Below are 24,879 nucleotides of genomic sequence, written 5' to 3' on the forward strand. Positions count from 1 at the left end.
GGACTGGGACAGCCATGTCATGCCTGGCAGTCAGCATTCCAATTTTCTCCCATCCCTTTTTCTGGCTCTCTGTTCTTTCTGCTGCCCCCTGTTGAAATCTTTGTGTATTCTAGATACTAATTATTTGTTAGATATATCTAGCTGGAAAAGATTTTCTCCCTCTCTGTGGGTTGTCTCTTCACCTAATTAAAACTTCCTTTGCTATGTAGTTTATTCATTTCATGAGATCATATTTGTCAGTTGTTGGTGTTATTTACTCAGTGACTGGTACCTCTTCAGGCACACTCAGAAAGACTTTGCCCATGCACATCTCTTATATTTGACCTACTGTTTCCTCTCACAGTTTCAGAGCTTCAGGTCCCACACTAAGATTTTTCATTTACTTAGAGTTGATTTTTGAATGGAATGAGAAATATGGATTTAGCTTCATTCTTCTACATGTGAATGAGAGACTGTCTCTTCTCCAGTGTATATTTTTGGTACCTTTGTAAAAAAAAATAAGGTGGTTTGTAGCTGGGTCCTGCATTCTATTTTGTTGATCTATGTGCCTATTTTCGTGCCTGTACTATGCGTCTTTATTATTATTATTATTATCATCATCATCAATAGTAGTATGGATCTGTAATATAACTTGAAATCAAATATGATGGTTTCTACTATTGTTCTTCTTTTTAAAGATTGCTTTGTCTATCTGGGATGTTTTGTCTTCCCATACAAATTTTAAGAGTTTTTTCTACTTATGTGAAGAATGACATTTTATGGATATTGCATTAGATCAATAGATTCCTTTTAGTAATATAGCCATTTTCATAATTGATTATTTCCATCCATGAGCATGAGAGATCTTTCCACTTTTTTAGTATCCTTTTCAATTTCTTCTTCTCAAGGACTGAAAGTTTTCATTGTAGTCTTTTACTCCCTTAGTTGGGTGTTTTCCAGGGTATTTTATTTTAATTTTTGAGGCAATTATAGATGGAATTGCTTCCTTGATTTATTCTCAACATGATTGTTATTGGTGTATGAGAAAGTTACTGATTTTGTATGTTTATTTTGTATCCTGTCACATTTCTGGAAGAGTGTATTAGTGCTAGGAGTTTTCTGTTGCCTACTCTGGGGTTTCATGTTTAGTTATATCATCTGTTAATTTGGATATACTGACTAATGTTTCTATTTGTGTTTCTTATCTCCTTCTATTGTGTTATTTCTGTAGCTAAGACTTGAAGCACTATGTTGATAAGAGTGGAAAAAGAGGAAACTCTTGCCTTGGGCTTGATTTTAGTAGAAATGCTTCCAGGGTAAGGCAGTTTTTGCTACAGGTAGAACGAAAAGAGAAAGGGGAATACACCAATCAAATAACCTAAAAGAGTTCCAGGTCCAAAGTGGCTGAGATGTGGAGATCACACACTAGGCTATCACGTGGTCTGTGGGAAAGCCAATCAAAGGAAAAACAAAAAGGGAAAGAATAGATAAAGTAAGGGAGGAGAGAGGGAGAAGGAAAGAGATGGGAAAGATAAGAGAACAGAGCTGTCTTACTGGAGTGACAGCCAAATAGAGAAAAAGGACAAATGTAAAGGGGAGAAAACTGGGTGGGGACAGAGTCTAAGTGTAGTCTCCCTAGCGTTGGTGGCAGGGTTTCTTCCCAGGCTCTCAGATTCCTGGCACACCCTGGGTAATCCTTCATGGGTCAGGTCACAGATACTGGTCACATGCCTGTCCAGTCCTTCAGGTGTCAGGTTGCAAATGCTGTTCTCCTGGTTAGTTTATTATTTAATAAACGATACCATGCATTGAATACATATTTTGCAAGACCTGTATGCCTTTTGGGTGTATTAGTGTTGTTAGGAGCATGCATCCTATACTGGGAGGACCTAATACTCTTGTAGTCAACTCATGAGCAGATCATGCATTATTTATCAAATGCCTGTGCCCTCTGAGTTTGCTCCACTGAAAGTAGACATAATAAAAGATGACTTAATAGTACTTTTTTGGGTTGGAGAGAGAGAGAGAGAGAGGGAGAGAGAGACAGAGAGAGAGAGAGAGAGAGACAGAGAGAGAGAGAGAGAGAGAGAGAGAGAGAGAGAGAGAGAGAGAGAGAGAGAGAGAGAAAGAGAGCTGGCTAACTTAAAGCATAATATGTAACAGGTTAGCTTTGAATGCCTGATCTTCCTGTCTCTACCTCCTGAATGCTGGAATTGCCAGCATGTGTCACCATGGTATTTTTTATTCCTATGATCAGCCCTATTTTAAAGATGGTCTCGTTTACAGCTCAGAGACAAGACCTCCTCTTCTCTTAGCTTGGACATCACTTGTAAATATGTTACCTGGGCCAGACTGGAACTAGGTTTTTTTGTTTTGTTTTGTTTTTGTTCTTTTTTGAGACTAATGTTTTTCTCTGTATTCCTGGCTGTAGACGAGGATGACCTTGAACTCAGAGATCCACCTGCTTCTGCTTCCCAAGTGCTGAAATTAAAGGTGTGTGCTGTCTTGCACCATAGCCTTATAAAATTACAGTATTTCAGGTGACTGAGGAACCTAAGTGGAAAAACAATAGTGTCTGTCTTGACTTTCTCAGCCTCTCATCCTGAAGATTCTGGTTTGGAGGCACAGAGAGGGGAAGCAATTGATCAGAATTAGAGTTTACATTCCACTTGTAACCTGACTAGTTTGGATGTGTTGGCTAAGCCTTTGTAGTCAGACATAAGCAGCAGCTGGACATTTTCTTTTGGTGCTCTTTGTCGTGTAGTCTGTTTCTCCTTAGACTTTCCCCTGTGCTTGTGTTTTGACTTAACTACACTTCACTTATAGATTTGGTTATTGTATATGGGCAGATAAACATGCTGCTCAGAAGCAGTGCTACACCCGACTGTCTTACAGTTCTCAGATGCCTTGGTGAACACTGGAATGTTCTCCTATCAGTACAGTCATGAGAATCTGAATGTAATGAAGCTTGTCACTGGAGAAAAGTTATATACTTAAAATGGAAATAAACCAGCTTTTGTTTTTTAGCCTTTACTATTAAAGGTGTTTAGAATGGCAGTATGAGGGGAACTGTAAGAAGGCCTTTGTAGGTTGGACAGTGGGATGTGTGTGCTGCTTATGGTGCTGTTTGTCAGTCTTGTGTTACTACTGAAATATCTCTCATGAAGAAGCAGGTTATTTAGCTCACAGCCTGGGAGCATCATAATCCATAGCATGGCACAGACTCTGTGGTGTGAACCACCTCTTGGCTGTATCCCCTCTTGGCACAGGAACACATAGTTGATCTCCAACCAGACGTAGAAGCTCAGAGATCATCGTTGAAGAGGGGGCAGAGAGACCATGAGAGCAGAGGTGGTGGATGACTGTAGGACATGGTGTTTTCTGGATACAATCAGAGGTACCAGGCTTGCTATAGCAACCCTCTTGTAAGAACTCAAGGGGTCAGGAGAGAAACCACCTTCTCAGAGTGTGTATCCAGTCACCCAAGGGCCTCTTACTGGGTCCTCCTTCCCAAAGGTTCCTCTGTCTCCCAGCAACATCAATTTGCAGGCAGATGCTTCCATCACAGTGGACTGCTGGGAATACACATGCAATACGTAGCTTATTCTTAGAGTAAAAGCCATTTATAAAGCTATTTTTGTTTGAATGAATAGCACATGGTTGGAGTGAAAAATAATTGTCTTCTTGAGCCAAATTGCTTTGCAACTAATTTTTAAATTTTTTTTGTGGTGAGATATTGTTTATGATTTATTAAAGCTTATGTTTGCTATGCAAAAATGAGTTCATGATGACATTTTCATAGGAAATTATATCATGTGTTTTTCTCATATATTCCTCTTGTTTATCCTCTGTTGTCCCTCTGTTCTTTCTTGCTGGCCCCTCCCCTTCACAAGCTCGTCTCCCCTCTGCTTTCAAGTCACAGAGAGAAAATGTGAGATATTTATCTTTCTGAGTGTGGGAGCATTGTTGTTCCATTAGAGGATATGTTTGTATTTTAGGAAGCTTCTGCAGTAGTAGATGTTCATGACTGCTTTCAGGAAGTCTTTAGTGTGAGTTCTCTCTCCCCACATTCCCTCCTTCACCCTGCCCTTCCGTTCCACACCCCTCTCCTTAGTCGCTCTTTTATCCTGTCTTCCCATTCCTACCCCCATTTAACCATTCTTGTCCCATTATCCCCTTTATGTTACTGCATCCTATTTCACCTCCCCTGAAAGTCCCACTTCCTGATGGCCCTGCATATTTCTTGACTTCTGCGGTTATTCCAAACGACACACACACACACATCTGAAGATTCAAGATGGGAGAAAACATGTGATGTTTATCTTTGTGCGTTTGGGTTCCCTCACTCAGCTTTAGTAAAAATGCAACTCTAAATTTTACAGGCAAGTGGTTGGAGGTGGAAATAATTCAGATTTATTTTTCAGTTGTTTTTCTCTCTCACAATGGACTCAGTTGCCAAATTTCTAATTGCAAACTCATTCCTTCTTGTTTTTCAATGGGGACCTCGTTAGTTATGCACACTGAGCATTTTGTGTCCCTCGGCAGATCTGCTTTGGCATTTGGGCAAGCTGAGCCAAAGTCAATGTGGAGACAGTCTAACAATCTAGCACAATCTTGAGATGTTTGGATTTCCTATTACTTGTCTGTTAGGAACATTGCAAGTAAATACTTACAGAAACCTTTGGATGACTTTTAACACACATTCATGACTTCTATAGGAGTAAAAGCCCTTATAGTAAACTCTTGTCAGTGACTGTATTACTTTGTCTCCAGCTGATAAGGCTTTTCGAGACATGAAGGTGCTCAAGATGAGTCAGTCTATCATTGTGTCTGGAGAATCGGGAGCAGGCAAAACAGAAAATACGAAGTTTGTTCTGAGGTGAGTATTTAGCTAATCTGAAATGTTTTGAGTAGTCTGACGTTATTTTCATGGTAAAAAGAAAACTTTACCATTAGTTTGTCGACTGCCCACTTTGAAGTTCAGCAATGCTAAGCTCACTCACATCCTCACATTCATGCCATTGTGTTGTTTATATTCCTCATCTCACAAACCCAAAACTGTACTCGTTAAATAGTACATAAATAAAACATTACTCTTCCAGATGCGGTACTCATTAAATAGTACATAAATAAAATATTACTTTCCGTTTGGATTTCTCTGAGTACCTATTTAAGCGGCATCATATAGTATTAATCTTTTAGTGACTTCCTTACTTCATTTCGTTCAATATGTGATTCACTCATGTTTGAGCTGGTTATAGTGACATGCGCCTATATGTGTATACATACAATGCACACACACACACACACACACTCACACACACTCAGCTTCTTAGGAGATTGAGGCAGGAAGATTACTTTCATTTCAAGGGTATAGGAGCCTAGAGAACTTTGTAAGACCATGACTCTTAAAAAATATAATCACTCATGTTATAATATGTATCCTATGTTATAGTATGCATTAGAATTTCCTTCCTTAATTTTAGGGCTGAATAAATTTCATCGCAGGAATTTATTGTATTTGCTGTACTTGTACATGTATTGATAGGCAGTTTGGTTGTTTCTGTCACTTGGCCACTGTGAATAGTGCAGTTTTGAGTGTGTGTGTGTGTGTGTGTTTGTGTGTGTGTGTGTGGGTAATGGCAGTGTATTTAAGCAGATTGATTTTTAATACTGTTTTATACCTTATGGAATAGTTTGGAAGAAAGAAACATATGGAAGTCAATCTCTCTGAGATTGCTGTCTCAGAGAAAGCTGTCTCTGATGTGTTGTTTCTTGGGAGATTCTGTAAGAAGTTAGTGCTTGCTAGGCAGTGACAAACCCAGGAATGTTTCTCTAAAATCCAAATGGACATTCTATTCTCTTTCTTTAATTAAAATTTTTATTCATTTTACATACCAACCACAATTCCCCTTCCCTCCCCTCATCTCTCTCTCCTCCCTACCACCCCCAGCCTACCCCACATCCACTCCTCAGAAAAGGGTAAGGCCTCCCTTCCCATGAAGAGTCAACAAAGCCTGGCACATTCAGTTGAGGTAGGACAAAAACCATCCCCCCTTCATCAAGGTTGAGCAAGGCATCCCATCCAAAAAGCCAGCTCATGAACCAGGGATAGATCCTGGTCCCACTGACAGGGGTCCCACAAACAGACCAGACTACCCAACTGTCGCCCACAGGCAGAGGGCTTGGTTCAGTTCCATGCAGGCTCCAGCTGTTGGTCTAAACTCAGTGAGCTCCCAGGAGTTAAGTCAGCTGTCTCTGTAGGTTTCCCTGTCTTGTTCTTGATCCCTTTTGCTCATATAACCTCCTCCCTCTCTTCGATTGGATTCCCAGAGCTTGGCCTGGTGCTGGGCTATGGATCTCCATTGTATTCTCAGTGTTGGTGCTATGAAATATCTTTGAAACTACTTTTTATTTAGACTTCCTCTTATCCCTCTATCATCAGATCCCCTTTCTACCATCATACTAAACTCTCAACATGTGGTGTACAACCATAACCTTTTTAAAGTGGAAGGAGCATTGCTACACGACTATAGTTTCATTGTTTAATTTAAATCCTATAAATTGTCTCATTGCTGTGACAAAATATCAGACAAGAAGGAATCAAGAGAGGAAGGATTCGTCTTGACTCATGGTTCAAGGTTCAAACACACCATGGAGAAGGCGTGCTGACAGGAGCTGGTCACATTGAAGCCACAGTCAGGGGGTAGAGAGGGATGAGTGAGTGCTGTGCTTAGCCTGTTAGACCTTCTCCAAGTATCTAGGACCCCAGTATGTGGCATGCTGTCACTCATGCGCAGGATGGGTCTTCCCACCTCAGCTATCTAACCACGTCCTTCACAGACGTGGCTGATACCTGTCTTCTAGGCCATTCTAGGTCCTATGGAGTTGATGATCAATGCGAATCATCACACATATCGAAGGAAGTTAAATCCAGTGGTGAAGCTACTGCTAGGACCAGCACATTCTGAATTATTATCAGTATTGTTCCTAACTTATTACAGTTCTTAGTTTTTTTCATGGTGGGGTCCTTTACGAAGGTTTCTATTCGTTATGGAGGTGTATATAGTTATTACGTTAAATAGTTAATTGAGATACTTATATAAATCTAGTTGAAGATTTGTTAAAAATCAGAATATTTCCAAACAGCTTAAAAATACAATTCCATGACCTGCACATACCCACACAAGATACATACAGAAACATAAATAAAAATATAATAAAAGTTTAAAAACAATGCTAAACAGTTACAATGATGATCCATGTTTCAGTTTGACATATATATAAAACAGTAAATTTATAGATATATTGTACTGAATATTATTCAAAATTTTAAAATTCTGTATTTTAAACAGATACTTGACAGAATCTTATGGAACTGGTCAAGATATTGATGATAGAATTGTTGAAGGTACTGTTGATTTTTATTTTTTAATGTTGGGTACCTCTGAAGGTAACTCAGAAGAATCTTATCTGTGATCTACAATGCTTTTCTCCCAGAGATGGACGAGTTTCCATCTCTATAAATCTTTGCTTAGATATTACTTTCATGCTGATCTATTAGCCTATTGTCTTTCTCTGTGCTGGAGGCTAGTTTTATAGATGACTATAGATCCTGTCCATTTGTCAATCAAAAGTAAAACCATGACAGTGGGTAAACATTTCACACTTGTGGAATTTGACATTATTTGATAATTCTCCCATACTAATATTTCTAAAAGCATTTATTCCATCACTTTCCACAAATTTTCCTCTATGGAAACATAATATGTATATTGCTTTAAATTTTTTCTTCATGCTTTTCTCGTGAGTTTTTGATGGAGTACTTTCATTTCTTTTTCAATAGCGAATCCACTTTTAGAAGCCTTTGGAAATGCAAAGACTGTTCGTAACAATAATAGCAGTCGATTTGGAAAATTTGTGGAAATTCACTTCAATGAAAAGGTAAATGAAAGTTGCTTTTGGGATGTGTTTGTGGTAACTGTAAGGGTCTTATTAGAATTGGAATTAGTACTTTTCTTTCTAAGATTATTATTATTATTATCATTGTGTGTGTTTGTGTGAATTTGCAGTGACTTCAGAATTTCTCTTCAGTTTAAAATATTGGAGTTGAGTGCATTATCAATCATAACGTTGTAGTTAATTTTTTCTCATACTTGATTCTTTCATTGTTTTGATAACATGTAATAATGTGCATGTTCATGGGACACAGCATGATATATAGTGATGTGTATATCTGTTGATCTGTGTAGTCTGTAACGATCACATTAGAGCAGTTAGCGTCTTCTCAGCATGAGGTGAGTGTGTTGGCAATCTGAGAGCTCTTCAGCAACTGTCTGTGGGCTGCTGAGGGACACTGGGCCAACCACAAAGTCAGTTCTCATTCTGCAGAGGCTCAAAAGCTGGAAGGGATCAGAGTGGAGACAGGATAACAGTGTTTAAAATGAAGGATGAGTTGTAGAAATACTCAGAGCTTACATTTAGGTATTTCTTTGTAATATTTGATAAATATTTTAACTTCTTTGCTAAGCAAATGATTATTTGAAAAGATGAAATTAACATTAAGTTTATATTTCAATCCAATAGATGCAAAAATGTATTTTCTATTTTGTCTTTTAGAGTTCAGTTGTTGGAGGATTTGTTTCTCATTATCTTCTAGAGAAGTCTAGGATCTGCGTTCAAGGCAAAGAGGAGCGGAATTACCATATTTTTTACAGGTTGTGCGCTGGGGCTTCAGAAGACATTAGGGAGAAGCTTCACTTGAGTTCCCCAGATAATTTTCGGGTAGGTTGAAGGAAAATAAATTTTATAAGAGGTTTGCAAATTGTTTACTCTCTCAGTGCTAAAACTCACTGTATTTTGATGCCTAGTTGTATTTGTATATAACTTACATTAAATGAAGTATTGTGGGCTTTCTGAATCTGCAAATTTTATATCTCAGGCTTAATTAATCATGAATTGAAAATATTGGGGATGAGAAAGAATACATCCATACTGAGCATGTATTAGTTTCTTGTTATTTTTATTAAATAGCAAAGAATATTATTGCTTCACAGAGTGTTTACATTGTATTAAGGATTATAAATAATTTCCATGTAGTTAGAAGTTTTGATAGGCTGTGTGTTTGCAGATCATGTACAAGTGTGATGCTGTTTTAAAACATTTGCAAACTTAGGTATCTATTATCCAGAAGGGGCCAAGGTAGCCATCCCTCCTCGACACCATTAATACCTGAGATGTAACTAGACATTGTGTTAGAATTATAGTCTTGCTGATGAGATCTCTATTGAGATTTTTTTGTAAGTCTATCATGAGGTTCAATGTCTCTAATACAAAAACCCCAAATCTCAAACACTGTGAAGTCTAGGTCTTTGTAGTTTTGAATTTGTGATGCTCAGCTGGAAAATGAAACTTTATGCAAATACTCAGAAATGTAAGCAACTCTGAAATCTGAATCACATTTTCAAAATACATGATATAAGTGATTCTCAGTATGTATAATAGCTTATGAGAAGGTGTGTAATTCAGTGGGTAAAAGGACAGATGTTTAAAACCTTATTTAAACCCAATTGGAAATTTATAAGGTTTTGTAATGCTAGCCTTAAGATTATCTTTAGTGTGACTGTAGAAACTTTGATCACTGAGCCAATGTTAATAAATAATGCATTATTATACCCCTTTGTTCATTTCAGCAATAAATGCTTATTGCTTGCTTATTGGGTGGTAGACATTGTGCCAGGATTAAAAGATAAATAAGGCATTATCCTGTTCTTGGGCAACTTAGAACGTGATGGAAAATGCACACAATTGTCTGATTGTTATGCTGCATAGTAAGAAACTATATATGCCTGCCCCACCCACAATGCTGTGGTAATTAGAGATTTGAAAATCCTAGTGGAAGACTTGATTGCTTGAAAGAATGCTGGTGTGGGGCTGGAGAGATGGCTCCACAGTTAGGAACAATGGCTGCTCTTGCAGAAGACCTGGGTTCAGTTCTCAGCACCCACATGATGGCTCACAACCACCTGTAATGCCAATCTGAGGTGATTTGACTTCCTCTTCTGACCTCCAATTAATAGGTTCTCAAACTAATTGGAATGTGAAGTTAATTGCTTATCATATCTTCACAAAAAAGAGGAGGATTTTTTTATTTTTTAAAAAATACAAGTTACTAGAAGCCACATGAATTATGATATATGTCTAGATTTTGCCAACACTTAGCTGGCTAGAAAGTAAAGTGACTATTATGGCTTTAATATAGTGTTTCCTTTTGCTTGGAGGCTTGGGAGTATAGCATTTCAGTCTCAGAATTTGCAGCCTTTCCCTGTACAGTGAGGGGCATCCTGCAAGGGCAGCTACCAAAAGTAACCAAAGGCTTTCCTGCCTTTGTGAATGGACCACTAGGATGGATTTCATTTCTTCTAGGACAGTCTCAGTGGTGGCAAGATTGAAAGCAGGGGACATACATATGCCATTTTGGATATTCCTGTCATGTTATAAACAACCATACCTTTATCCCATATATATATATATATATACATATATATATATGTATATATTAAATGGTTTGAAGATGTTTTGATAATGTCATCAATTTTTTTTGTTCTACTCTGTCCTTATAATTTACTGATCAAGTTGTAAACACAAAAGACTGGTGTAAATGCTTTCAAAATGGTTGACCTTTATTTTCGTCATTACTTTATCCAAACCGATTTATAGAGACTTACTGGCTTAACATATTTGTATTAACTACAAATGTATTTTGCAAAATAAAAAGTTAAAAATGCTCAACATTATTATACATTTAAAATTTCTTTTACACATTTTATGGAAGCGTTTGGTGCAGTCAGGCAAAAATTCAAGAATATAAAGAAAACTTACATAGAGTAACAGTAGATGGCAAGAAAAGGAAGAGGCTCTCAACAGAGAGAGACTGGAAGAAGTAGTCTCTTTCCTAGATCTTTCATGTTTTTGCAATTCTTGAGATTAATCCCACCGCCTTGTGGATACTAGGGTTAATCCTGGGTCACTAAATTTCACCTTCAGGACTCTAGTTTTTGTTTGTTTCTTTGCTTAGGGCAGAGGTTCATTATGTAGCTTAAGCTGAACTTGAATTTACTATGCAGTCATGTTCTTTCCCTGTGGATCCTATGTTAACTGTATCATCAATTCTTTTCTTAGTACTTAAACCGAGGTTGCACTAGGTACTTCGCTAACAAAGAAACTGACAAGCAGATTTTACAGAACCGAAAAAGTCCTGAGGTATAGTAGATGATTTTTTAAATTAAAATCTTTAATTTAAAAATATTGATGATGGATATGTCTTGCTTTCAGGTGTTTATGTTTTAAAATCACATCATGAGATACGTCTCTTTTGTAGTGGGACGCTCTAAACCTCTGTCATATGTAGAAGAGCAGACTCCTGTTCTCCCTGGGCACAAATGCATTGCTTTCCTCATATTCTTTTTTTAAATTTCTATGCTATGAAATTGCCTCAGAATCGTCATGTTTTAGCAGCTTACTCTGGTATTACTATTAATAATTAAGTGTGTTTATTAGTAAGCTTTCCACTGCTGTGACAAAACACATGAGCAAATCATCTTGAAGTGGGGAAGTTTTTTTTTTTTTTGCTGGTGATTTTATATTTCAGGCCATGGTTAGTTGTAACAGGTTTTCTTTGGGCCACCAACCATCTCCCAAATCATGACACAGAGACTTGATATTAGTTATGAATGCTTGGCCTTAGCTTAGACTTGTCCCACTAGCTCTTTGAACTGAAACTGTTTCTCTCCATCTACATTTTGCCACTTGGGGCTTTTTACCTTTCTTTTATTCTGTGTGTCCTATTCTGTATCTGGCTGGCTGGCGGCTGCCTGGCTGGCCGGCCGGCCCCGGGCGTCTCCCTCTCTTTGTCTTTTATCTCTTCTCCTTGGACTAGATTCCTCTTACTTCTTTTTGCTGGCCAGCTCTGCTTATCTCTCTACTGCCTAGCTATTGGCCATTCAGTTTTTTATTAGACCAATCAGTTGCTTTAGGCAGGCAAGGTGAAACAGCAATACATCTTTACATAATTAAACAAATGCAGCAGAAATAAAGGTAACACACCTCTGCATAATTAAAGTAATAGTTTACAGTTAGCGGTCTCCATGATTCTGGGCCATGGTGAGGGATAATTGACAGCAGAGGTCAGATCCTTAGGTAAAACTGCTCACCTCATGGTGGCTGGAAGTGAGTGGGAGGCAAAGTGGAGGAAAGGAAAGAGAGAGAGGGTGTGTGTCAGGGACAAGGAAGAGACCCCTAGTTCGGTCAGCCACGTTTCTGTCACCTCCTGGTAGCCCATCACATTTTGAGCCCATCAGTGGATTAATCTGTTGGTGAGGTCATTGTCTCCATGGTCCAGTCACTTCCCCAGCCACTCCTCTGAGTACTGCTGCATTGGGAACCAAGTCTTCCACACTTGAGTCTTTTGAAGAACAGTAATAGAAAGCATACAGTATACATAATATATATATATATAATATATGTCTGCAATATATTATGTAGTTTTATATATTTTGGTCTCACTAAATAATCTAAGAATGATGTAATTATTATTTAAGAATTTTAAACTTTTATAAATTTTAACTCACAGAATTCAAGTAATGAGTCATATTGTTTCTAAACATCACATTAAGTTATGAAAACTAAATCAGGATTAGTTATTGGTCTAGTTAATCTTGACTATTATTTTTAAAACATATTAATGTTAGTTGAATAACTTTTTACTGTTAGCAATTTTTAATGGTTCTGCATTTGCTAGTCAGATGTTTTGACTTTACTCAGACTGGGTAAGATAAATTATGTATAAAAATACATTAATATAAATGTATAGAAAAAATAAAATTCTATTTTCAAGTTATGAACACATGAAACTGCAGTTAATATTTGTTTAATTTGATACTTTGTATGTCATTTTAGACATAGATATCTGAGTTCTGTGTAAATTTTATGTCACAGCCATGGCTGAGACTTTGGAAGCAACATGAACGTTTATTACAGCATTTACTACGTCTTTAAAAAGACTATGTTTTCATAACATACCATCAAAATATTTAAGTTATAGTCTTGTCATTAAGATAATCAAAGCACATCCCAGACAATTGCAGTGGTCCTGTAGGGGAAACAAATGAAAAGAACAAACACATGGGAAACAGCAGTAGAGAGAAGAGAAAACAATGACAGCCTCCAAAGAACAGAATGCTCTGTGCTGGGAGGAAAACGCCATCTTTCCATATTTTAGAGTGGGGATGCTTTATCAGAAATCTTACATCCCTGAAAGAGAATGTGCATGTGTATAATATATAAAGACGAGCAGTGGATTAATGTATCTAAATTACTTTTTATGTCTTCTTTGTCAGGAGGACGAGGTGATCATTTTGACTAATTAAACCCTTGCTTCATTCTGTCTGGATGTCTTTATGCCGTGTGCAAATTTAGGAGAATGCAGTATTTTCAGTCTACCGTGAAGCCAATGCATACGTTCATGAAAATTTGATTAGAAACAGCATTTAAATGCTGCAGATGCTCAGCTGCGAGACTAAAAATTCTGCATGATGGTTTCCATAAACTTTGCATGTGAATGTTGCTTTTGCTTCTTTTAAAGAGTGAAATAGAATTTCATTTTCTAGACATTTTCCGGAAATCTGGCACACAGTCAGGCATTTAAAGCATCTTGTGAAAAGCAGGCAAACTGTTAACTGGAGAAGTAGTTCCATGCTGGGAGATGAGAAGCAGTTGCATGCTGGGAGAAAACTTCAGACAGCTTCAATCCTCATTAATTCTGATGCTGACTTTCCACATTTTAACTTTATCTTTTAGTGCTCAAGTTCTGGAAAATTCCTAGATCAGTTTTTCTGTGTCCAGTAATTTCTTTTTTTGTTACTTCTTTTTGCTTTGCAGGCCTAGCTTTCTTCACTGAGTTTGCTAGATCCTAACATGTGAATGCTTGAGATGAAAGCTTTTCTAGGAGAGAAAAACAGATTTCTCTCTTTCTTTTTTGTTTTTTAAATTCAGAAAGTCATTGCATGGATTCCTGGAATTTCCCTATTGTGTAGTAATTCACCTCATCTCATACATGCAATAGAAAAGTTATAGGACTGTTCGTCAGGCCATGGGGATGCTGTTACCTTGTCTGGATTTGCTTCTGTTTATATGATGTAATTATTAGTAGTTAACCCAGTGCTATGCTTATTGGAACATTAAATTCTTTATTACAATTATTTCTACTTATCCTGTTTTTCAATATTTATTTTTAACTGACAAAATTGTATGTATTTGCAAACTACATGGGTTATCATGAACATTGTATAAATTGTGGATTAACAGAGTCAGATGGGTGAACACATCCATTGCTACTTTTTCTTTCTTTTTTGATTGGAGGCTGTTGCTTCATTTCAGCCAGCCATTCTTTCCTTTTTCACTAATTTGTATTTATCTAACATCCTAGACTCACAATACTTTAGAGTTAGCAACATACTTTAACTACAAAACCTCTTATTCTATTGTTTTAATTGAAAGAATTGTAGGTTCACATGAAGTTGTAAGAAATAATACAGAGAGCTCTTGCACACACTTTGTATACCATTCTGTTTTTAAATGTGTTCAAATGCTTAAGTTTTTCTGTTGACAGATTTTATTTTTGCATGCTGTATATTGCATTAACAGACTTAGTGCTGTAGCTTTTAGTTTATTTGAATCACATAAAGACCCATCGGTTGATACCCTCTTGTTTTATAGTATGTTAAGGCAGGTTCCTTGAAAGATCCTCTATTAGATGACCACGGAGATTTTATTAGGATGTGTACAGCCATGAAAAAGATTGGTTTGGATGATGAAGAAAAGCTTGATCTGTTTCGAGTCGTAGCTGGTGTCCTACACCTTGGAAATATTGATTTTGAAGAAGCTGGAAGCACTTCAGGTTGTTTCTTTAAGTTCTTAACTAAAGAATAAAATTGAGTATGTTTGTCATCTCCTAGTAATATGAATATTCAGTCATTTGTGTGTAGTTTGTTGATATTACAACAATTTCTGGGACACTCTCTGTTACGGCCATTTGTCAGATAAAGAAAATGTTTTGAACAAATTAGTTGCTATTATTTGGTTTGTACTTAAAATTTTTCCAGTTAATAATGTACTTTAAATAGTTGATGGAATAATTCTTTTATCTGTTAATATCTATTTTGCCTTTTCTGTTTCATAGATCTAAATTAATGGGGGTAATTTAACAAATAGCAGCCTATCATTCTTTAGTGGGTGATAAAAATGGAAATTTCATTCTTATGGAAGTTGAAAAGTATTTAAATTCAACCAAGATAGTAACTTTTCAGTTTTAATGTTTCCATTTCTTATTTAAAGAATAAGACTATATATAATTGCAGATTTGATACCTGAATATAGAAGTGATAAATCTAGCCTGTCACCTGCTTTTGTAAGTAAAATTTTAGTGGAATTTAGCTTCTTCCATTGTCTATGTATAGTTTATGCCAGTGTGAGTGCTTCAGTGGCAAAGCTGTGCCCTCAGAGACCTTGCCTTCTGAAAACAAAAGTATTTGCTACCCGCTCCCTCAGAGGAAAACATTTACTAGCCCTGCATTAATACATTTTGCTAGAAACTTACACCAAGGATGCGTTAAGAGTCTGAAGCACCACTTAATACAGCAGCCAATACTATGGGCTTTGGCGTCAGCTCCCACAGGTATATTCTTTTGCAAAATGAGATAATCCATAAGTGCTTTTAAAAAGTGCAATTCCTAGTAATAGTATATGTATAGAACAGAGTCTCAGAGAAAGAAGGAAAGACTACTTAAGGAACAATGTGTTGGGCTCAAGATTACCTCAGTAATACTTGCCCTCCTCTCAGCTGTTTCCATCTCTCCCTCTTTTTAAAATTTGAAGTGTGTGTGTGTGTGTGTGTGTGTGTGTGTATGTGTTTTTAATGTATGAATGCATGCACTCTACATATGTGCTTGGTACCTATAAAAGCCATAAGAGGGTATCAGATCCTATGGAACTGGAACTATAGGCAGTTATGAACCACCCTTGTGGGCTCTGGAAACTGAACCTGGGTTCTCTGGAAGAACAGACAGTGCTCTTAATCACTGAGCTACGTCTCCTGAAACCTCTCTCCCCCTTTTGGAGACAGGTCTCATATAGCCTAGGCTGTCCTCAAAGTGACCTTCCAGCCTCCAACTCCAAGTTTGGGGATTACAGGTGTGTACCATGATACACAGCTTTGCTTAGCCTTTTTGAGGCCCTACATTTGATCCCCACACACTGGGTGGGGGTGTCTTCTATGCATAAGATCCTTCATAATCGTAACTGAAACATATAAAAATGATGAGATCGGCGGTGCCTTCATTTTGCAGATATGGAACCTACATAGTAGTATTGAGCATGCTACTTATAAAGTAATAGACTTGAGAGCCTGGTTTGTCTTGTGTCTGACTGGCTCGGAAGATTGTCATAATTGTGTCTCATTACCTTCGGGCCACTGAGCCTTGTCATTTGTGAGTAAGCAGACTAAGATAGGCAGTCTTCAGTGACTTTCAGATCTATTGTCCAGTGATCTGTAAAGTCAATAATGTTAGACACAACATAGTGTAATGGATGAACACATGACCATCAATCAAATTGTTTCGTCATGTGCTATCTGCTTGTGTGACCTTGTGCATTCCTTGTTTTCATTTCCTCACTCTAAAGAGATAGTAGCCCCCAACTCATGCTGAGGGGGCCAATGAGATAAGTAGTTACAAAGCATTTTGAATACTGGTGTTTGGCAGATAGTAAGTGAATAAATCAAGTAACATACAGACTATTATTCATTGAATTGAAGATGCATTAAATTAGGTACTTGGAACATGCATTAATAATCTTTAGAGTTTTTTAAAAGAGGAATTGGAAAATTTCCTCTGAAAGTATATTGCAACATATGTTTTGTTTGTATTTTAGCATTGTTACAGAAAGGGAGCTTTGGGAGAGGCTAAATAATACACCAAAGTAATTTAAAGTGTAGAATAATTGACGTTCATGGGAATGGTAGATGTGTGGTAAGTGGCTCTTTCCTGACTCTTAGTACTGCCCCAAGGAAGAGCATGTAGCTGTGTAGAATACCCTACCCCTCATGTTACCTGCTGAAGCATGCTAAGTGATCAAAAGGGACTTAGCATGTGTTTGCTTTCTCTCTTACTTTAAAACGCTTCTTTCTGTTGTGGGAGAAGAAACAGAATGCTGAGGAGATTGGGATGAGATAAACATGGGATAATTTTTGTTTTCATAGCTACTTTTGTTGTATTTATCTTCATTTTTTTGTGTGACTTACCATGGATCCAAATCATTCCCTGCTAATTAGAAATGCTTTCTTTCCCTTCTTCCTAGAAAATTAAGCTTTACGCGGTCATAGTGACTTGCACAGAAACCCAGTACTTTTATAATGATTCTTAACATAAAGTTCATTTTCCAGCAAACCTCTGTAAAACTCCCCGATGTTATAAAATTGTTTTATTTAGTGGAAGTATAGAAAATACCTGTTAGGACTGCCTATATTTTAAAAATCCCATGTAACAAATATATGTGCCACAACGGTAACAATATCACAATAAACAACATAACAGTAATAAAAACATTTAGAGATGTTTTTAGGGAGTTACATAAATGATCTGTATTATTTTTACAGTTTTTGCCTTTCTAAGATTAAAAAAAATTCCTTCTTGTGAGAAATGCTGTAATATGGTACAAAGGAATAAACTAATGGCTGCCTGGTGATCACTATTTTTTGTGTAATTTTAGTGTAGATATGTTAGAGAAACGGATTATTGTCCTGGCAGGATGGCAGGAGATTCTGTCGCACTGTTCAGAAGAATGCACAAGTTAAAACTTAGGAATTGTTTATTTCTGGAAATTTCCAGAATACTTTTGCTTCGGTTGGTAGCAGGTAACAGTAACTGGGTGAATCTGCTGGCAGGAAGAATCTCTAACACCATGGATTTGTCCTCCGCTAGGGTTTTCTGTTTAGCTTGTTAGTAGGGCTATCCAGTAAGGATAGAAAAAAGTGGGCTGGGTTTGAAAGTTAGAAATGAGCCTCATCTATCCCATAATATTACACAAGTTAAAAAAATTCTAAGAAATGAATCTAGAAGGCCTTGCTTATCGAGTGCTTATTAATTTCACATTGAAACATTCCCATTAGGTGGTTGCAATCTGAAGAACAAATCCACCCCATCACTGGAGTATTGTGCTGAATTGCTGGGGTTGGACCAAGATGATCTGCGAGTCAGTTTAACCACGAGAGTGATGCTCACCACAGCAGGGGGCACCAAAGGAACTGTAATAAAGTGAGTTCTTCCTCATTGCGCATGCCTTGTGGCTTGTCAAGGGAAAACGTGTGGATTTTGAGAACACAGAGTTAAGGTCAATGCTTGCGCGTCATTCATTCTTCCCATTTTAATGTTCAAGCTGTGCTTGAAAGATGAAAAATCTGTGCTTCCAAGGACTGCAGTTCACCACACAAATAAACGGGGATTTGCACAGCTTGGAGTTGTCTATTGCAGATACTCTGCATTGATACAAAAATGGAATTTATTAGCGCAGTGGGTTTGTTTTTGCTTAACTACAAAAATGTGAGTCAGTATCAAGATATCTGATTGTTTTAGGCAAGAGATCATTTTACCTCAAAAGTGGCTTTCCACATAAATGGTGTGTGCTTGCACTCCTACTAAGTGTAACTCACTTTATAGAATATCCAGGAAACAGCTTCACTTTCCACTTATTTTTCATTTAATTGCAAGCGATAGAAAATAAGGTTTCAGCCAAGTTTTTTTTTAATTTCTTGTTTCCTAGGAAGTATTTATTCGCTTGTCTGATGTGAGGGTATATGTGTGAGTGTGATGTTTGTACATGTTAGGGTGGTTGACTACAGAGTGTGTGTACACTTGGTGCCTGTGTAGTGTGTGTGTGTGTGTGTGTGTGTGTGCGTGCGTGCGTGCGTGCGTGCGCGTGTGGTCTAGAGCCTGAGGTGGTTATCTTTCTCAATCACTTTCTACCGCATCTTTTGAGACAGGTGTTCTCACTAAGCCCATCAGTTTACTCATCATCCCATATAGTTACTACATACAGGAGTTAGAGAATTCAAATTTTAAGGTGTCAGTATTTTTCTAACTATGTTAAATAATTTGCCAAACTTTAACATTTCCCTGAATTAAACATAATTCGTTTCATATTTTACAAAATAAAAATTATTTTTCTAAATAATTTTCATATATTAGTGTAAAGTGAGGTTGGATGTTAAAATGATTTTTAAGTCACTTATTCCCAGTGTTATATTTTAGTCTGATTTTAATTGTTTTAGTTCGTCTCTTGTAATTTAGTCCTTACTTTATCCCTGCCTGCTCACCGGAAGCTTGGCAGCTGTTCCTCATAGCCAGTGTGTCAGCTATACCTTGACTTTATATATCTGGCATTATTTTCATGGTGTCTCACTTCAAGGACTTTTTTGGAATATTCTTTTTTCTTCCCTGTAGGGTCCCTCTGAAAGTGGAACAAGCAAACAATGCCCGGGACGCTCTGGCAAAGACTGTCTATAGCCATCTTTTTGACCATGTGGTGAACAGAGTAAATCAGTGTTTTCCTTTTGAAACATCCTCTTATTTTATTGGAGTCCTGGACATTGCTGGTTTTGGTAAGTATTGTTTCTTTGTTAATTTGTATATGATAACCTTCTTTTTACAAATATAAAAATATTTTCTCTAAAGCTGTTGTGTTAGCCTTTCTCATTGTTATGACTAAATACCAAGAAGAAGCAAAAGAAGGTGACCTTTATCCTGGCTAGAGGTTTCTGTTTTCAGTGCGGCCATGGTGGAACAGAGCTGCTCACAGCCTGAAGGCCGGGAGGGGAGGAAAAAGGGAGGTGGAAGGGGAGGAGAGAGAGGATATGACTATATTTGGCAGATTTCTGATTCTCCCCCTCTTGCTGCACCTGGACCCCCAGCCTCTAGGGTAGAACTTCTCACATTCAGGGAGAGGCACTCTGTTTGGTAGCGCTGTGTGAAATCCCCTCGCAAACACCAGAGGTGTGCTCTAACAATGTTCTAGGTACTTATCAATCTAGTTAAGTTGACAGTTCAGGTGAAGAAGTATCCCAAACTTTCTCTGCTTGTGACTCTGTGATATATTTTCTGTATACGTTCTTGTCTGCATTTCATCGCAGCTTTCAGAGGAAGCAGCTTAGTGCTGAAATGGAAACACGCTCATCTCACCTGCTGCAGTGGAGAGGGCGCCATCTTCTTAGAGCACAGCCGAAATAAATGAAGATAAGCTGAGTGCTGCTGCTAAGGCTAATTAGTTCAGAAACAGAGAACCCCCATCACCAATAGAATCTTATGGCCTTCAGACACTTTTTAGCATGGCACACTTGTCCAGAGTGTAAAATTGTAGTCTCATGCATCTTAGACATAATCCAACCCTTAACTTTAGGACACATTACGATCATAGCATCTTTGTTTTTTTTTTTGTTTTTGTTTTTGTTTTTGGTAATGGAATAAGCAGGTGAAAGATCTCATTTATACTTTAGGTTGTTTTAGTACCTGTGCTTTAGAGATTTATGTTAGAGAGAGATGACTTGTAGCGTTTTGATTTTTCACTCTAGAACATGTGTTTGTCCTGGTAGAACAAGGTATTTCTGATACCTAAGTGTAGTCTGACAAAGTATGTCTGGAGTTAAGAACATTTTGGGGATGGACAGAGACTTTTATGTGTTTTGCAAACTTGATTTTAAAACAAAGCATGTACAGGACTGTTACTGCATTTTATCCTGGGATAAATCAGTGAGCACTGTTGTTGGGTGCTGACAACTCTCCTCTGTTTTATGTTTTTAGAGTACTTTGAACACAACAGCTTTGAGCAATTCTGCATTAACTATTGCAATGAAAAACTTCAGCAGTTTTTTAACGAGAGGATCCTGAAGGAGGTGAGTAATGTCATTGTTGGAATTATAGATCCACATCAGGGAAGACAGTCACATTGCAGTTGCCCTAGCTGATGGAGTCTGGCATGAAGTGTCAGGTGGTCCAGGAGGCACTAGCTGCTCAGCTGAAGTGTGGGGCCCTTGGAAGAGTTAGTGGGCAGCTTTGTAGAAGGGAGGGTCTGTGATTTCTTACCAACGACTTTCATTAGTCAGCTCAGCTTGTGTTTTTCATCTTGATTTGCTTGGCTCTGTTTCTGCCACTGCTAAACAGCTGCCCACTCTCATCTCTGGCCTTGGCCTCTTGTCCTTCTCAGTGCCTGCTTCCGTTTGCTCTGCCTCCCACTTGTCCTCGATCCCCATATGCTGCCAAGCCACCAGTCAGGAGGAGACCTTTGGGCAGCCACTGGTCAGGAGTACCTCTGGATAGCACTTTTCCTTCCTTGTTTTCTTGTGTGTCACAAACTGCTTTTGAGTGGCCTATCTTTGACTGGCTGCCATTTCTCCCTCAGGAAGGAACTTCCTTCCTGTGTTCCCAGTATGTAAACTGTGGGCATGGAGGATGCTCAGAAGACCAAGATAGACTAGGAAAAGTTATTTTAGGGTTCTTTGCAGATTACTCAAAGCAAGGATAGCTTTGGATAAACTGATTTGTTCCAAGGCTCATTATTTTCTCTCCTTAAACCCGAATTCTCCAGTATTTTCTACCAATTCCTTTATTTTCCTTCTTCTGTACCATCTGGGATGGGCTTTGCTGATTGAAGATGTTAGAACAGAGGGACTGGAAAGTTTATCCAAGCCAGCCCTTCATTGTCCAGATGAAGAAGGCAGGTCTGAGGGTGTTTCAGAACTTCCCTAGGGTCCACCACACCTTATACTTCCTTTGTATCAGCATTGCCTTTCCTAGTATTTGAGCTGAAATATGCAGTGTTTTGTTATTTTCCCCCTTTACTGTCTCCTCTACTTTCCCCAAAAGTTTTTTTTTTCTCTGCAAGGTTTTTGGCACATTGTAGCTTTTGTTCATTTTTGAATAGATTGTAGTTAATCAGTTGTAGCATAAACAAATGAGTAAAGAAGATACAGACAGTGCCTGTGTTCTGTTCAATTGCGTTAGTCCTTGCTTTGTGGTAAAGTCACACACGCGTGCTTTGTTTGTAACATAGTAAAATGCTTCCCTTCCGTACCAACCCAGCTCAAACTCTATATAGAATTAGGAACCATGTAAAAAGGTTCACTGTCTTCATTTATGTTTGCTTTTAGTACAGTCCTTTAAGTATATACATGAATTTCAAATCAGATTGGGCCCAAGTTGATGGTGCCTTCTAGAATGTGAGGAAACTTCCCTGTTATAGGTCATGAGAAGAAATATTTAGCTGTTGATGGAAAAGAAATGTTAGAACACACTAACTTAATTTCAATGTATGGGTTACCTATATGATAAAAAATATTCAAAACTTATTTAAAGAAGATACTGACTTTACCTACAGAAAATATATTTTCATTGAGATAGCATTGGTATATTATTCTTCCTAATTACATATATTATTTTTCTGTAAGTCTCTGAATCTATTTGTAGTTACATGCTAATTTTCCTGATGTTACTATTTGGCTACAAGCATTCAAACTTGGTTCCATCTTCAGGAAACCATTTAGAGCTATACATTCTGGTAAAGATTTTACATTTTAACCGGTAACTGTTGTTTACAAGTGACACCAAACACTGGGGGCATTTTATGTTGTATGGTATTCCCATATTAATGATTATAATATTTGATTTACAGGAACAAGAGCTATATCAGAAAGAGGGCCTGGGTGTTAATGAAGTGCATTACGTGGACAATCAGGACTGTATAGGTATGGATATTGTTATTCTTCCTTTGAGAAGTAGGGGAGAGACAGTGAATGTATTTGCTGGAAACACCTCTGCGTTCAGTAGTTTAGACAACAGTTATAGGACTTGGGACTGTGGTGTTGGAAAGGGGGATTTCTTTAGAACTTCTTGCCAGTTACATTTCCTGTCAAGGCATTCTTGTCAGCTTTGTTGAAAGTTCTCCTAAAATCTCTGTTTATTGTGTTATGCATTTTACTAGTTAGAATGCTATTTTGTGAGCTAGGAAGGGAGTTCCACTACTCAGGAAGCAAGCAGACAGGTATGCCATCTCCTGTGATGAAGTAGGTAGTTTGCCTGGGGCTTTTAGTCCTGTGTTCTTCTGTGGATTGATTGTTTCTCTCACCGTTTACAAGTTGGCTTTGGACATTCCGTGTTAAATATAGATAATATTATGTCAGCAGCAGAACAGGGTCTCTGCTTTGCTTTGAGTTATTAACAAAGAAACCTTATCCCGTTGCCTTCCAGGTAGCTCTTTGTCTATTATTTATTTATTTATTTATTTATTTATTTTCATGGATGGTTTGCCAGCATGGATGACTGGGAATTACATTTGTGCCTGGTATCCACAGAGGCCAGAAGAGGGCGTCTTATCCCCTGGGACTGGAGTTAAAGATGGTTGTCAGCTTCTGTGTGGATGCTGGGAATCAATCTCAGCTCCTTTTAGTCACTGAGCCATCTCTCTTATTTCCCATCCTCTTTCTTTTCTTTCCTATGCCATCTCTAAAGTCAAATGTTGGGCAAGTCTGGGAGTTGAAAACTCAATTTGATGGTCCAGTCAATAACTCATATGCTAGACTTTGGCAACACAATACAGTAGCAGTATCACTTTATATCACTGTAGCCTTTCAAAGACTTTCTTGTTTTACCCTGGTCTACTGAATATCCTGTAGTCACTGTGGCTTTTCTCATCTCTGGGCCTTGGCTGTGGGGGTTGTTAATCTTGCTGCAATTTCTTCCCCTCTGTTGATCCTTTGTCCGACTCTGTCTCACTCAGTACCTACTGGGATACCTTCATTTACAGCTTAGTTCAGTGTATTCAACCTGCTTCACCATCAGTTCTCAGAGAAGCATCATCTTTTGCTAGATGCATTGGGAACCTTTCTCTTTCTGTATTCTGGAACTGTATTCCAACATATATATATATATATATACATACATACATACATACATATATATATGATTTATGTAAGATGCTTAAAATTTATTGTTATTTTGGTTAGGCAGAAAATCCAAGCAACATAAAGGATGGAACATAAAAATACACTGTTGTTAAAAATTTTGTTTGAAGTTTTAAAATCAAATTTTGAACATGATATTAAGAAACTCTGTATATAAAATCTTGTGTCGTTTTATTTGAGTTTGAATGTAGATGTCATCTGGAAGTTGGAGGTTCTGGATCCTTAGACAGTTACCCTAGTGTACACAAAGAATGCTTATGGTATCAGTTACTATCTTTGAAAAAAATATTTAAATGTTTTGGATTGAAATAGAGTTACATCACTTCCTCCTTCCCTTTCCTGCATCCAACCCTTCCCGGCCACCTTCCCTCACACTCCTCCCATGCTCCCTTTCAAGTTAATGGACTCTTTTTCTTTGTTATTGTTATACACATACATCTATACATGCACGCACGCATACACACACACACACACACACACACACACACACACACACACACACACCCTGCTGAATCCATTTTGTTGTTTGTATATATATGGTTTCAAGGCTGAACACTCTGCATTGGAGAAACAATAAGGGGGCTTGTTTCTGGTAGAGGCTAATTCTCCCAAAACTCACTACTTGCCTATAGTTCTAGGGGCGGAACCACACGGAATTTTCCCCTTCCCATATTAATGTGTCTATTGATATTGCCATTGTTCCAGTAGTATTTATGCAGCTTTTTTCTAGGAGCGACAGTCTTGAGCAGATGCCCTTGCGTTCTGACTTTTACAATCGCTCACCCCATTCTCTGACATTCTTGGGGCCATAGACGCAGGAGCTGAATAGTCACTTTCTT

General features: G+C 37.8%; 1 protein-coding gene across 12 annotated transcripts in view; it reads left to right on the forward strand.

Annotated features, from left to right (window-relative positions):
- The window catches only part of Myo6 (myosin VI), a 149,731-nt gene that overhangs the window by 62,021 nt on the left and 62,831 nt on the right, over nucleotides 1-24,879 (forward strand). For all 12 annotated transcript variants that reach the window (XM_040740225.1, XM_040740224.1, XM_040740233.1 and 9 more), the window contains 10 exons: nucleotides 4,753-4,858; nucleotides 7,335-7,390; nucleotides 7,826-7,923; nucleotides 8,599-8,763; nucleotides 11,161-11,241; nucleotides 14,755-14,935; nucleotides 18,203-18,347; nucleotides 19,533-19,690; nucleotides 20,886-20,977; nucleotides 22,753-22,825. In XM_040740225.1, coding sequence (XP_040596159.1) covers nucleotides 4,753-4,858; nucleotides 7,335-7,390; nucleotides 7,826-7,923; nucleotides 8,599-8,763; nucleotides 11,161-11,241; nucleotides 14,755-14,935; nucleotides 18,203-18,347; nucleotides 19,533-19,690; nucleotides 20,886-20,977; nucleotides 22,753-22,825 — 1,155 coding nt within the window. The remainder of the gene's footprint in view (nucleotides 1-4,752; nucleotides 4,859-7,334; nucleotides 7,391-7,825; nucleotides 7,924-8,598; nucleotides 8,764-11,160; nucleotides 11,242-14,754; nucleotides 14,936-18,202; nucleotides 18,348-19,532; nucleotides 19,691-20,885; nucleotides 20,978-22,752; nucleotides 22,826-24,879) is intronic.

This window comes from Mesocricetus auratus, unplaced genomic scaffold, assembly GCF_017639785.1.
Source record: "Mesocricetus auratus isolate SY011 unplaced genomic scaffold, BCM_Maur_2.0 Super-Scaffold_100691, whole genome shotgun sequence".
NCBI lineage: Eukaryota > Metazoa > Chordata > Mammalia > Rodentia > Cricetidae > Mesocricetus > Mesocricetus auratus.